Genomic DNA, 16,105 nt, shown 5'->3' with positions numbered 1-16,105 from the left:
GAGGGGGAAGTGATTTAAATGTATTTGGAATACCTGTAAAAATGTAAAGACAAGAGCATGTACTTTCCTTACATTGTTTAAATTTAAGGGGAAACCCCTCCCAAAGGTACTGAAAACTGTTGACATACTAATTAATTTTAGCAACCCAAAGAATTGTGCATGATATGGTGACCACCACTCATCTATTTCAACTTCCTTCCACTGAGGTTGTTGGGGTACCTTCAGTTTTGCTGTATTACCTATTGGTTCTATTTCATACTGAGACATATATGTATTTCAATAACACATATGTATTTTTTCACATACTTGCTAGGGATAATCCCCTGAAACCATTAATTACAGCCTTGAAACTGCCAAGCTTATCTAATATTGAATCTGCAGATGACACACATTCATTATTACTAATGAACTTATGAAATAGATTTTTTTCTGTGGAAAATAAAGCACTGGAAAAAATGTCTGCCCCACATCACTATTTCTTAGTCAGTTCCTTCTCTTTTCCAATGACTCAAAAAAGAAAAGGGAGTAGAAATTCATGAATACGGGAGGGGCTTGGTAAGAAGTGTGCTGTATCACCGACTGCACCCTTGAAATATGATCAAAGGATTCAGAGAATTCAGATGGTCCCCACAGTAGGGACCAAGAGCATCTGCAAACAATCCAAAACATTATGAATTACTGGAAAATAGCTTTGCTTTCGGCCAGTAAAACAAATGAAATGAACTGTTTAACTGTTATAAATTGTTTTTAAATTTTCTGTTAGAAGTTTTTTATTTTATGTTTTTATTTTGTAATTTTTGTGAACTACCCAGAAAACTTCGCTTTATATGAAATAAATGAAATGAAAAATCAGCAACAATCAGGACTAAAACACTTCTGAAAAGTTCTGTAAGTCTGTGGCAGAGAATCTAGTACAAAACCTAGAATGTTCACCTAGAATGTACCGGATTCAGTTCTGGATCTAGACTTGCACTGATTAAACACAGTGTTGACTTTAATTGAACGTACTCTACTGAAACTTCAATACAATGGACTAACTGTGCCAATTCACAAGCAATATACTCAGAGGACAAAACAGGAATAAATCTGGAGATTAAAAATAAGCATTATCCAACTATCACCCTTCCCGCAGGCAATCCATATGAAACCATAGTACAGTGAAGGATCAGGAAAAAGATGCTTGTAGACTCTAGGTGACTCCTCAAGCTAGCAAGGCCTGTGTTAAGGCAAAACACTCCAGCCACTAACTGATCTGACCTAGTATAAACTTCCCCCAAGGTCACCAATACAGTTACACAATTGGGACCTGCAACAAACCGTGGTGTGCTCCCGTTTATGGTTCCAACACAGTCAGCCATTCCTTTTTTCAGGATAATCCATTCAATTCCCCCTCACCCCCACTTTTCAATTCCCCCCTGCCAGTCCATCCATATTACATGACCACAGTCCTCATTAGGCTGCTTTTGTGTCCCCCACACCTTTTGTTTCTAAATATTTTTTGTACCTCCACAAATCTTAGGATTTTCCCAAGCCTGCTGATATCTCCCTCTTGTGTGTGGTTGGTGCCGTTTTGGCTACAAAAGGACCCAAACTAGGACAATGGGTTCACCATTAGTATATATAGGATAGAACAGACTCTCAAGACTGATCATGCATTACTCCATTGATTACATACATCTTCATGGTGTCATGAAGGCAGGGAACTTGAGAGCGTAAACCTTCACACACTTTTAGACTTAGGCCTCTCAGTTTAGACTCTCTCACCTTCCTTTCCTTGGAAAAAATAGTCAAAAGGTAATTAGAAACAAATATGTCTTATCTAATATAAAATGTGTAACTGCCCACTGCGCTGAACTGATAAGCCACCCAAACAATCTGCAGCAACAGCAGGGATTTGACAGACACCCTCCCATTTCACACATCTCTCTTTAAAAAGAGACACGCAGATGGAATTTATATTGATTTTTGAAATGTCATACAAAAAAAATACAATTAGCTTCTGACCTTTTGATATTTCTGCCACCATTGATGTATATGTTGATCCTGCCATGCTGCAGGCTTGGAAGAAGGAAATATGTGGCATCTGCTGTGAGACTCCAGCTGCACTGCTGACATCGTTGAAGGCAGCACTCGCTCAGGAAGGATTTGTACTTTTGCCTGCTGTATTCTGATAAAAAGATTTCATGTAAGTATGAAAATTGCATCCGCCTGGCTTCTATCGACCACATGTATATGGCTATTTATTAGTCCCTTTAGCTACATAAATGAGGTATCTGAAAGAAGCACTACATAAAACATTTTACGTTATTTCAATAGATTTTAGAATCTCTATTCTGAATTTTATTTTTCACCCTATAAATATCCTCTCTGTTGGTTCACTCCACCCTACCCCACCAGTTAAGTCCAAAGGTTTCATGGATATGCTTTAATTCCCTCAAATTTGGATGCTAGGCTGTTCTTTTAAAATGGGAAAGACAGTAAAGCCAAATAATAGGTTTAGAGTCTTAAGAATTTTTTTTTTTGCCATCAAAGGACTGCACTTGCTTCATCCAGTTATTTTTGGTATCAACAGATAACATCCAGCCATAAGAAAATACATTTTTTGGCTGAACAGCAGGATAAGCAAGCAACAAAGTGTAATATTATTAGTCTTAGCTTAAAATCAACAGAAACAGATTACAGCCCACAATCTTGAGGGAAGATAAGACACACAGAGCTAATTTCAATAAAGCTTCACGTGCTAAAAAGTGCTAGCAACTTTAAGGAAGTAGTTTTGTATACATATGCTCTACTATCAGCATCATGCATAATGGCTACACATGGAAATGAAGTTGTGAACTCAAGAATATTTGTATATACTGCTGAATTTCAGCAAAAGGAGATTCCAGATTTAGATTTCTAACAGTTTTTGTATGTTATCATCTTAGCATTTTAGTAGAGGTTTATCCTGCAGTGTATTTAGAGTACAGCCTGCCTAATCTGGGGTTCACATTTCCCTCATTAAGTCATTTTACTGTAGGAGATAAGTGTGACCAGGAACTGAGGCCCAGTGATGGTGACTTGCCTGAAACCCCTATGTAAACCCAAAATCCCTACAACTGTTCTAAAATTGAACCAGGTCCAAGCCCAACATTGGACCATGCTGCCTCTCAAAGTGAAGGCATTTTCCCCATATTATTAAAAAAAAAAAAGTAATAAAAAGGGATTTAAATATTGATTGGTGGTACTGAAAGCTATACTGTTTGAACTATAGAAATGTGTTTTTAATGTATAATTTAAAGTTTGATCTTTAGAAAAAAATAATACAAATGATTATTTTAAAGTTCTTATTAAAGAGTCATATGAACAACTCCAAGAACTTAACTGCACTTCTATTTCTAAAATGAGTCACTGCCTTTCCATAACTGAGTGGGTCAACCAAAGTGTATACTGTAAAGGTTTTCAAATCTGCAATTCTATTTCAAAGAAAACCAAGACAATACAAAATTAAGTCTCGATAATCCACACTTTTTCTGGCTGAATTTGTTCTATCCCAATGCGGACTGACAACAAATGTCATGGAATAGTTATAGAAGAGAATAAACTGTTCTACTATTTCAAAATATTTTATCACATGCAATGCTGATGACATTAATGTGTGCTGCCATCTTGTGTTCAAACAGCTGTATTCCTAGTGTAGCATTTGATTTTATTATTCAAAGATGTCAAAGCATATTTAAGCTATTTCCATTACATTCATACCACATTTGGCAAAGGTACAGAGGTCCACATAGCACATTCTGCCCCAGAGCTTCCTCCTCAGACGTTTTCCTATCAGCCCCGGCCCCTGACAAAAAATGTCACCAGTTCAACAAGCAGTTTGCAGACTGGTGAAAAAAAACAGCACAAATGTCTGCACCAAATACTCAAGACTTTTCGATAACAAAATCCAAATTAGTTTAAAAGTTGCTGAGGTGTCTAGGGATGGCACATTTTAAAAGGAAAAACCTTCTAGGAAAACAAACATTAAATGCTCTAAAGTATATGTACATACATCTATCCAAATCATGGTCATAGGAATTCTTCACAAATCAAGTGTGGGGTTATTTTTTAAACATGCAAGATATGCAAGTGTGCATGTAAAGAAAAGCATGAATGTGACTGAGTACGCTAATCAGTGAGCTCTGACTGGCTGTCTCTATGGCAGGTCCAGGTGTGCTGTGAAACAGCACTTAGAAGAAAGTTAAGTAGTGCTTTATCAGATGACCATGCTTGATGCAGCCTGAAAAAAGTAGCACTTTATAGAAGTGTACAAGCAGACAATGAACTTCCAGAGAAACCCCGAAACCCCTAAAGAAACCTGAAAATGACACAGGGAGCCCCTAATCTAGCAATGATCCCACCAAGATTCATAGCTGTTTCTGTTATCAGTGCAAACAGACCAAAATGCAAGTGCCGATTCTAGGAGACCTGGAGCAAGCTGTTTTTGTCCTATCAGCCTAGTGCTTCCAGGGAGCTTTGTTGTTGTTCAGTCGTTAAGTTGTGTCCGACTCTTTATGACCCCATGGACCATAGCATGCCAGGCCTTCCTGTCCTGCGCTCTCTCCAGGAGTGTGCTCAAGTTCATATTCATTGCATCGGTGATGCTATCTAGCCATCTCATCCTCTGCCGTCCCCTTCTTTTGCCTTCAATCTTTCCCAGCATCAGGGTCTTTCTCTTTGCATTAGGTGGCCAGTTTTCTCTTTGCATTAGGTGGCCAAAATATTTGAGCTTCAGCTTCAGTATCTGTCCTTCCAGTGAGCACTCAGGGTTGATTTCCTTTAGGATGGACTGATTTGACCTCCTTGCAGTCCAGGGGACTCGTAAGAGTCTTCTCCAGCACCACAGTTCAAAAGCATCAATTCTTTAGCGCTCAGCCTTCCTTACAGTCCAGCTCTCACAACCATACGTTGCTACTGGGAAAACCATAGCTTTGATTATATGAACCGTTGTCAGCAAGGTGATGTCTCTGCTTCTTACTATGCTGTCTAGGTTTGCAATAGCTTTCCTCCCAAGGAGCAAGTGTCTTTTAATTTCATGGCTAGAGTCACCGTCTGCGGTGATCTTGGAGCCCAAGAAAGTAAAATCTGTCACTGCTTCCATTTCTTCCCCTTCTATATGCCAGGAAGTGATAGGGCCAGATGCCGTGATCTTAGTTTTTTAATGTTGAGTTTCAAACCAGCTTTTGCACTCTCCACTTCCACCCTCAACAAGAGGCTCTTTAGATGCTCTTCGCTTTCTGCCATTAGGGTGGTATCATCTGCGTATCTGAGGTTGTTGATAATTCTCCTGGCAATCTTAATTCCGACCTGTGATTCATCCAACCCGGCGTTTCTCATGATGCATTCTGCATATTAATTAAATAAGCAGGGCGACAATATAAAGCCTTGTCATACTCCTTTCCCAATTTTGAACCACTCGGTTGTTCCATGTCTGGTTCTGACTGTTGCTTCTTGACCCTCATACAGGTTTCTCACGAGACAGGTAAGGTGGTCTGGTACTCCCCTCTCTTTAAGAATTTGCCACAGTTTGTTGTAATCCACACAATCAAAGGCTTTAACGTAGTCAATGAAGCAGAAATAGACGTTTTTCTGGAATTCTCCTGCTTTCTCCATGATCCAGCAAAAGTTGGCAATTTGATCTCTAGTTCCTCTGCCTCTTCGAAACCCAGCTTGTACTTCCGGTAGTTCTCGGTTCACATGCTGCTGAAGCCTAGCTTGTAAGATTTTGAGCATCACCTTGCTGGCATCTGAAATGAGCACAATTGTATAGTAGTTTGAACACTCTTTGGCATTGCCCTTCTTTGGAATTGGAATGTAAACTGACCTTTTCCAGTCTTGTGGCCACTGCTGAGTGTTTCAAATTTGTTGGCATATTGAGTGCAGCACTTTAACAGCATCATCTTTTAGGATTTTAAATAGCTCAGCTGGAATACTGTCCTCTCCGCTAGCTTTGTTGTTAGCAATGCTTCCTAAGGCCCACTTGACTTCACTCTCGAGGATGTCCGACTCAAGTTCCGTGACCGCACTATCATGGCCATCAGGGACATTAAGATCTTTCCTGTATAGTTCTTCTGTGTATTCTTTCCACCTCTTCTTAATCTCCTCTGCTTCTGTTAGGTCCCTGCCTTCTTTGTCCTTTATCATGCCCGTCTTTGCACAAAACGTTCCCTTGAGATATGATTTTCTTGAAAAGATCTCTAGTCTTTCCCATTCTATTGTTTTCCTCCATTTCTTTGCATTGTTCATTTAAGAAGGCCTTCTTGTCTCTCCTTGCTATTCTCTGGAAGTCTGCATTCAGCTGGATATATCTTCCCCTTTCTCCCTTGTTCTTCGCTTCCCTTCATTCCTCAGCTACTTGTAAAACCTCATCAGACAGCCACTTTGCTTCCTTGCATTTCTTTTTCTTTGGGATGGATTGAGTTGCTGCCTCCTGAACAATGTTACGGACCTCCATCCATAGTTCCTCAGGCACTCTGTCTATCAGGTCTAATCCCTGAAATCTATTCCTCACCTCCACTGTATATTCATCAGGGATATGATTGAGGTCATACCTGAATGGTTTAGTGGTTTTCCCTACATTCTTCAATTTAAGCTGAAATTTTTCAAGAAGCAGCTCATTATCTGAGCCATAGTCAGCTCCAGGTCTTGTTTTTACTGACTGTATAGAGCTTCTCCATCTTTGGCTGCAAAGGACATAATCAATCTGATTTCGATATTGACCATCTGGTGATGTCCACGTGTAGAGTCGCCTCTTGTGCTGTTGGAAAAGAGTGTTTGCTGTGATCAGCGTGTTCTCTTGGCAAAACTCTATTAGCCTTTGTCCTGCTTCATTTTGTACACCAAGGCCATGCCTGCCTGTTATCCCAGTGATTTCTTGACTTCCTACTTTAGCATTCCAATCCCCTATGATGAAGAGGACATCTTTTTTTGGTGTTAGTTCTAGAAGGTGTTGTAGGTCTTCATAGAACTGATCAACCTCAGCTTCTTTGGCCTCAGTGTTTGTGGCATAGACTTGAATTACTGTGATGTTGAATGGGTTGCCTTGGATTCGTACTGAGATCATTCTATAGTTTCTGAGATTGTACCCCAGTACTGCTTTTCCCACCCTTTTGTTGATAATGAGTGCTATTCCATTTCTTCTAAGGGATTCTTGCCCACAGTAGTAGATATGATGGTCACCTGAATTGAATTCGCCCATGCTTGTCCATTTGAGTTCTCTGATTCCCAAAATGTCGATGTTCAATCTTGCCATCTCATGTTTGACCACCTCCAGCTTACCTGGATTCACTGATCTTACATTCCAGGTTCCTAAACAATATTGTTCTTTACAGCATCGGGCTTTCTTTTCACCACCAGACACATCCACAGCTGAGTGTCTTTTCGGCTTTGGCCCAGCCGCTTCACTCTTTCTGGCGCTACTTGGAAATACCCTCTGCTCTTCCCCAGTAGTATATTGGACACCTTCCGACCTGAGGGGCTCATCTTCCGGCGTCATTTCTTTTAGCCTTGTGATATGTTCCATGGGGTTTTCTTGGCAAGAATCCTGGAGTGGGTTGCCATTTCCTTCTCCAGTGGACCACATTTTGTCAGAACTCTCCACCATGACCTGTCCGTCTTGGGTGGCCCTGCACGGCATAGCTTATGGCTTCACTGAGTTACGCAAGCCCCTTCGCCACAACAAGGCAGTCATATCTTGAAACAGTCACACCTGACAAAATTTCTACTCAAAGTCACTTCTATATAGCAATTTGTGTTATCTTCAGATAAATGTACTGCGATTTATTTATTTATTTATTTAATTTCTATACCGCCCAATAGCCGAAGCTCTCTATATATATCTATATATCAGTCTGACATCAATCCCTGGGAAAATTCTGGAGCAGATTATAAAGCAATCAATCTGTAAGCACCTTGAAAACAATGCAGTGATTATTTTCTTATTTCTTTATTGCACTTTTAAACCATCAGATAACCCATATTCTCTGGGCAGCGTACAATACATTAAAAACATAAAATACAAATAATGAATAAAAACAGCAGATAACAAAATAAGGATGAAACCAGCAACAAAGAATGAAAACACTTTTGCTGTTGTTTATTTGGTCAGTCACTTCCAACTCTTTGTGACTTCATGGACCAGCCCACACCAGAGCTTCCTGTCAGCCGTCGCCACCCCCAGCTCCCCCAAGGTCGAGTCCGTCACCTCCAGAATATCATCCATCCATCTTGCCCTTGGTCTGCCCCTCTTCCTTTTGCCTTCCACTGTCCCTAGCATCACCATCTTCTCCAGGGTATCCTGGTCATTATGTGGCCAAAGTACTTCAGTTTTGCCTTTAATATCATTCCCTCAAGTGTGCAGTCTGGCTTTATTTCCTGGAGTATGGACTGGTTTGATCTTCTTGCAGTCCAAGGCACTCTCAGAATTTTCCTCCAGCACCACAGTTCAAAAGCATCTCTCTTTCTTCGCTCAGCCTTCCTTATGGTCCAGCTCTCGCAGCCATAGGTTACTACGGGGAATACCATTGCTTTAACTATGCGGACCTTTGTTGTCAGTGTGATGTCTCTGATCTTCACTATTTTATCAAGATCTGTCATTGCTGTCGTCCCAAGAAGTAAACGTCTCCTGATTTCCTGACTGCAGTCAGCGTTTGCAGTAATCTTTGCATCTAGAAATACAAAGTCTCTCACTGCCTCCACGTTTTCTCCCTCTATTTGCCAGTTATTAATCAAGCTGGTTGCCATACTCTTGGGTTTTTTTGAGGTTTAACTGCAACCCGGCTTTTGCACTTTCTTCTTTCACCTTCGTCATAAGGTTCCTCAGCTCCTCCTTGCTTTCAGCCATCAAAGTGGTATCATCTGCATATCTGAGATTGTTAATGTTTCTTCCAGCGATTTTAACTGCAGCCTTGGCTTCATCAAGCCCAACACGTTGCATGATCTGTTCTGCATACAGGTTGAATAGGTAGGGCACATAAAACCATGGTAAAACTAGCAGCAAAGAATAAGAACACTACACAAAACCAAGGTTAAACCAGCAGCAAAATAAAGAAGTGCTGAGATCTAAAAGCACTAAAGAATTCTTAAAATGCCTGGGAGAATAAAAAGGTCTTCACCTGGCACCCAAAACACCATAATGTAGGCACCAGGCAAACCTCTTTGAAGAAGGTATTCCACATACAGGGTGCCACCGCTGAGAAGGCCCTCTCTTATAGGCACCCACCTCACCTCATTTGGCAGGGGCACCTGGAAGAGGGTTTCAGTTGATGACCATAGCTAGCTAGATATGGGAGGAGATTTTCCTTCAGGTAAGCTGGCTCCAAGCTGTTTAGGGTTCTAAAGCACTCTGAATTGGCCTGGAAACAGCCTGGCAGCCAGTGTAGATGGCAAAGAATTGATATAATATAATCACATCAGCCAGTTCTTCTAGCTGCCCTATTATGGACTAACTGAACGTTCTGGGATATTTTCAAAGGCAGCTCCACATATATTGCATTGCAACAATCCAAACAGGAGATTACCAGAGTGCGAATAACTGTCACAAGACTATCTGTGTCCAGGTAGGGTTGCAGTTGTAACGGGTATATCAGCCTAATCTGATAAAACATGCTCTGAGCTACTGGGACCACCTCAGTATTTTCTAGTGACAAAGAGGGTCTAAGAGCACCCACAAATAATGAACCTGCTACTTTAAGGGGAGTGCAACCCCCTCCAGAACAGGCTGACCACCACTTAACTGTACAAACAAACCACCCACAACAAGTATCTCCATCATGTCTGGATTGAGTCTTATCTTATTAGCTGTATCCAGTTTTCTGCCGAAACACTAGTTCAAAACATCAACTGCCTGTTTTAGATTAAAAGGAGAGGTAAAGCTGGTTGTCATATGCATATTGGTAACACCTCAGCCCACATCCCTGGATAACCTCTCCCAGTGGTTTCATGTAGATGTTGAAAAGGATGGGGGATAAAATAGAGCCCCAAGGAGCTTGTCAGGATTCCTTTTGCCCCCACTGAACTTCAAATGCTAAATCAAAACACAGACAAGAGGCTTTTAATCCATTACTATGACTTGATAGGTGTAACTGAGACTTGGTGGGATGACTCTCATGACTGGAATACAGCAATTGAAGGATGTAACTTGTTCAAAAAGAATAGGAGGAATAGAAAGGGAGGTGGGGTTGCACTATATGTTAAAAATACATACAGGAGGATGAGCTTGGTAGCCCCATCGAGAGCATCTGGGTTAAAATAAATGGAGCAAAGAATAAAAGGAACCTGGTGGTCGAAGTCTACTATCAGCCACCCAATCAAGGAGAAGACGAGGATGAAACTTTTGAAAAGCAAAGAGCCAATGTTTCAAGGAAGCATGATGTAGTAGTAATGGGGGACTTCAATTTCCCTGATATTTGATGGGAGACAAATTCTGCAAAACATGCCCCCCCCCCCCAGGAAATTCTGGACTTGTGTGGCGGATAACTTCCTCCTACAGAAAGTAGAGGAAAGATCTAGAGGATTGGCTATCCTTGACTTGATCCTAACCAACAGAGATGACTTAGTGGATAAAGTAGCAGTTACAGGAACTCTGGGGGAAAGCGACCATGTTATACTTGAGTTCTTGGTTCTAAGAGAAGCAAAATCCGAGTGTAGTCAAATGCGTACCCTGGATTTTACGAAAGCTGATTTTAATAAACTCATAACAATGATAAGTGAGGTCCCATGGCAAGCGACTCTAACGAGAAAAGGAGTCCAAGATGGGTGGGAGCTTTTAAAAAGGGAAATTCTCAAGGCACAATTACAAACAATCCCAATAAGGAGAAAAGGTGGAAGACAACAGTAGAAGCCAATGTGGCTTCACAAAAAGCTTAGAGATGACCTGAAAACAAAAAAGGACACATATAGGAAGTAGGAAAGTAGTGGAAAGTAGGCCAAGCTACAAAGGAAGAGTGCAGGCATGTAGCATAGAATTGCAGGGACGGCATCAGGCTAAAGCTGAGAACGAGCTGAGGTTAGTGAGGGATGCTAAAAGCAACAAAAAGGCTTTCTTCAGCTACGTGCATAGTAAAAGACAGAGGAAAGAAATGGTGGTTCAGCTATTACATAAGGATGGCAAAATGATGACAGATGACAAAGAAAAGGCAGAGGTGCTCAATTCCTACTTTGGCTCAGTCTTCTCCCAAAAGAGGGTCTATGACTCCCCTGGCAAAGGCGAAGTACAGGCTGACTGGGTAGGATTGCAGCTTGAGAGTGATAGGCATACGGTCAAGGAATATGTAATTACTTGGAATGAGTTCAAATCTCCAGGGCCAGATGAGCTGTATCCTAGAGTAATAAAGGAACTGGCAGATGAACTCTCAGAACCACTGTCTATTATCTTTGAGCAATCATGGAGGACGGGTGAAGTGCCAGATGACTGGAGGAGGGCTAATGTTGTCCCTATCTTCAAAAAGGGTAAAAAGGAGGAACCTGGGAACTACACACCAGTCAGTCTGACATCAATCCCTGGGAAAATTCGGGAGCAGATGATAAAGCAATCCATCTGTAACCACCTTGAAAACAATGCAGTGACTACATGAAGCCAATATGGATTTGTCAAGAACAATTCCTGCCAGACAAATCTGATCTCATTTTTTGATCAAGTAACCTCCCTTGTGGACTGTGGGAATGCTGTAGACATAATATACCTTGACTTCGGCAAAGCTTTCAACAAAATGCCCCATGATATCCTAATGAGCAAACTAGCTAGAAGTGGCCTAGATGAAACAACGATCCGGTGGATCCACAGTTGGCTACAGAATCGGACTCAAAGAGTGCTTATCAATGGGACCTTCTCAAACTGGGGAGGGGTAACAAGCGGGGTACTGCAGGGCTCAGTCCTGGGCCCAGTGCTCTTCAACAATTTTATTAATGAGGAGGTGCAAGGAATGCTGATCAAATCTGCAGATGACACAAAATTGGGCAGGACAGCTAATACTTTGGAAGACAGAAACAAAATTCAAAGTGATCTTGATACAACAGGATGAAATTTAATAGGGATAAATGTCAAGTTCTGTACCTAGGAAAAAGAAACCAAATGCACAGTTACAAGATGGGGGATATGTGGCTCAACAACAGTACAAGCGAGAAGGATCTTGGAATTGTTGTTGATCACAAGCTGAATATGAGCCAACAATGTGATGTGGCTGCAAAAAAGGCCAATGCTCTTTTGGGATGCATTAATAGAAGCATAGCTTCCAAATCCTGGGAAGTACTAGTTCCCCTCTACTCAGCAATGGTTAGGCCTCATCTGGAGTACTGTGTCCAGTTCTGGGCACCACATTTAAAGAAGGATGCAGATAAACTGGAGAGGGTTCAGAGGAGGGCAGCAAAGATGATCAGGGGACTGGAAACAAAGCCCTATGAAGAGAGACGGAAAGAACTGGGCATGTTTAGCCTTGAGAAGAGAAGACTGAGGGGAGATATGATAGCGCTCTTCAAGTCCTTGAAAGGTTGTCACAGAGAGGAAGGCTAGGACCTCTTCTCGATCATCCCAGAGTGCAGGACACGGAATAATGGGCTCAAGTTACAGGAAGCCAGTTTCCGGCTGAACATCAGGAAAAACCTCCTGACTGTTAGAGCAATATGACAATGGAACCAAAGACCTAAGGAGGTAGTGGGCTCTCCACACTGGAGGCATTCAAGACGAGGCTGGACAGCCATCTGTCAGGGATGCTCTGACTTGGATTCCTGCACTGAGCAGGGGGTTGGACTCGATGGACTTGTAGGCCCGTTCCAACCCTACTATTCTATGATTCTATGACCTCAAAGGGTCATACAGATGCAAATTTTCTGTGACTCTCAGTCTACAAGGAAATGCCTTCAGGGGGTTCAAAAGATAGCTACGAAAGTTGCCCACGTTTGAAAGAAAGTTGGTTTCACTAGTCTAACTTAAGGGGTGGAGGGAGGTCTCTCTCTCTCTCTCTCTCTCTCTCTCTCTCTCGTGAGGCTGCTAAGAACTGCTGTTCACACAGAGCCAATCGGGTAGACTTTTTAAGTTCCGCCCCGGCCATCTCCCTCTTGGCTCTGCATCTGCGCCTTGCATCTATTAATTCAGATTCCTCAAACCCCCCCTCTCCCTGTCCACTGAAGAGGGAACCTCCTCCTGCAGCTGGACCTTTGAAACCTGAGGAGCCTGCCTAGCCATGTCTGCAACTGCCTGGGAACATACCTCCCCCATGTCTGGTGGTTCTTCTTCAGAATCTGAACTACTCTCCCACTCCCAGCACTCAGAAGCACTCCTGACAGAGCTCCATAACACAGTTGCCATGGGGCAGAGCAATAAACCCCAAGCAGCATATTACACCCTCAGTGAAATCTCCTTAACTCTGGTTTGCAACATGAACTTATGATTGGTTACTGAACTATTCCTTCAACTGAGCTGGTACCTTTGGCATAGGGCACCTTATGCAGCCTTCTTAACGACTGTGGTACATTGACCAGACTAGATTAGAAGGATCTGTGCAACAAGCATGGTTTGATACCAGGAAGATCCTGGTTAATGGCAGGAATTTGATTGTTTCTTTCCAGCATTGCGATTGTAAAAAAAAAAAAAACCAGCCCCAAAGTGAAAAATAAAGCAGCTCCCACTATCCCTATCATATCCCACTTTATTGTATGTGCTAGCAGAGCCAAGGGTCACAGATGGTCATTAATCTTAGAACTGCATATACTTTCTTGAGTTGCATTAAGTCTAGAGACCGTTTTTAACCATACATCTATATTAACTCAATATTCTGTTGCTGGCTATTAATGATATTTTTCCCAGCACATGAATCATATATTATCTATTCAACATAAATATTTTATTACTACTCATCCTCTTCTAGTTCTGTGGTGCTGAGAGACAAAGGTAGACTAAATATTTTCTAACATTCCCATAAATAAATTTGTTAACAAAATCTGTAATGCAAAACTTATCAGTAATACTGTAGAAGTGGCAATGTGGTTTTTAGAACCGCTGCAAAAAATAATAAATGCACTGCTTCATCAAAAGGTATTATAGAATTCTAGACGTCCGCTTTTATTTAGCTTATCAAAGCATACACTGGGCTGGTTTACATAGCCCAAGATCCTCCTCACATGGCAGAGAAGTGGGCAACATACCATGTAAGTTTCCACAAGCAAGGTAACATGTAGCACAAGCGCTGGCTCTTCCCCATCTACCTCTGGTTTGGAGAGGGTAAAATAGAATGAAGTGGGCATATGTACACATTATGTCATGGGATGGGGCTTGAACCTGCTTCTCTGCCATACGAAAGAGATATTTGGGAATGAGACAGGTAGCAAATAACGCCCACCCATCTTTTCTGACCTATGCCAATGGCCCTTACAGTATTACCATCAGGATTCCCCCACTTAAGTTTCGCTGCTTGTGCCCACTCATCAGTAGGAGAGCTTGGAAGTGTGGCCAAATTATTTCCCTAAGCTATTAGGCATCTGTGTGTGTGGGCACCAAAGCTTAACTGAATTACCATTAAAATAAAACAGTATTTTTTGATATCTCTCAAGACATTTCCAGGAGAAGATCTTTAGAAATCGACAAATTTATAGAATGATTCTGACATGACAAGGTATTATACACCTAAGGATAATGTTTAAGTATATCAATTACCTATGTCAGTCCAGATAAAGGAAATCATGCTGTAAAAACAGTCATGTAGTCTAGCCTCTAACACAAGGGTGGGCAGACTTCAGATCTTTGGGTGATTTGCAGTAGATCAGCAACAGTGTCTGACTCCCACTAGTTTAACAATGGCAACAATTACAAGATGCATTACAAAAATTATGTTGCTGAAAGTTAAGATGGCTTGAGGGAAAACTGGGGGTGGATTTTTGTTTGAAGGGACTGTGAGCTCAGTTCTGATACTGAAAACAAACTCCTGTTCTTTAATTCAGAGGGTATGCCTGCCCCCTGAACCACTATTTTGCACTTGGCTCTGGTTGGTAGATCTCAGCGCTCTAGTCAAAAACAAAGTAGATCCTGCAAGCCTGGTGCTGTGTTAAACAATTGGGAGTCAGAAACCCTTGCTAATCTGCTTCAAATTACTAACCTACTTTCTCCCCTCCCCTACTTCAACACACACATCTTGCCTTGCTCACAAGCCAAGTGGATAGGGACAATCAGCTGCAGAGAAAAGCTATATTTAAAAAAATGTTAGCATTTTTATGCTGATTACTACCAAACACTAATATGGTGCTTGTGTGTGTTAGCTGTTGCAGTGAACAAAACAATTACACAGAATCACTGACCTTAAGACCATACTATTGTAACATCAGCTTGTAAGGAGAAATTAAGCAAGACAGAAGTTGAGAGTTTCATACTTATATGATTATAAAAATCTATTAGCAGGTTCCCCTGTTCAACAACATATTGCTCCCCATTTTCTTACCCGTCTGCTTGGGTTCTTATTTCAAGCACTTTAAACCTTTGTCTTCCCACTGCTTTTACTTTGACGGTTTCAATTCCATACTCCTGTTCTTCTCGGTAGGCATAAATTTCAGCTGTTGTTCCAAAATGTGCTTCTCTTTCAAGTATATTGCTAACAAAAAATCAAACACATTAGAAAATATTGTGTTACCTGCCTTAACATTCATTTTAGGAGTACCTACTATCATTAAAAATCCTCCATAATCCTCCTCCATTTTTTCCCCAGCCCCAAATTTCCTTTTCTCTTTACCATCCGAAAAATGTAATTGTGGTACAGCAGTATTCAATATCCTGTTTTAACAGAAATATAAAAATGTTCATACGATGACAATCTAAGTCCAATATTGTGAAAATATGAGCAGCTTTAAAATATGCTATCAAAACACACTAAAGGGTAGAATGTTACCTATATTTACCATGATTTTCTATTGCTTTGAAAGGTGATGTTAAAATGTTGTGAGTACAGCCAGCAACTTTTTTCGTATAGAAATATGTGGCAATGAGTTCAGCTGCTCAGGCAGTGCTCTGCAAAAGTAGGGATTGCCTCTTTCACTTGTGTTTGGTAATGATTTATGCATTCAACCCCACTTGCTGTTTAAATCACTTTCTGATACTAAAGTT

General features: G+C 41.2%; 1 protein-coding gene across 2 annotated transcripts in view; it reads right to left on the bottom strand.

Annotated features, from left to right (window-relative positions):
• The window catches only part of CRBN (cereblon), a 51,466-nt gene that overhangs the window by 21,184 nt on the left and 14,177 nt on the right, over positions 1-16,105 (bottom strand). For both annotated transcript variants that reach the window (XM_084840324.1, XM_084840325.1), the window contains exons 4-5: positions 15,447-15,596; positions 2,005-2,167 (exon numbers count right to left, since the gene is read on the bottom strand). In XM_084840324.1, the coding sequence (XP_084696450.1) occupies positions 2,005-2,167; positions 15,447-15,596 (313 nt within the window). The remainder of the gene's footprint in view (positions 1-2,004; positions 2,168-15,446; positions 15,597-16,105) is intronic.

This window comes from Heloderma suspectum, chromosome 2, assembly GCF_057233095.1.
Source record: "Heloderma suspectum isolate Gila_16-S chromosome 2, 16-S_ref, whole genome shotgun sequence".
NCBI lineage: Eukaryota > Metazoa > Chordata > Lepidosauria > Squamata > Helodermatidae > Heloderma > Heloderma suspectum.
This window is presented reverse-complemented; position numbering and strand designations above follow the sequence as displayed.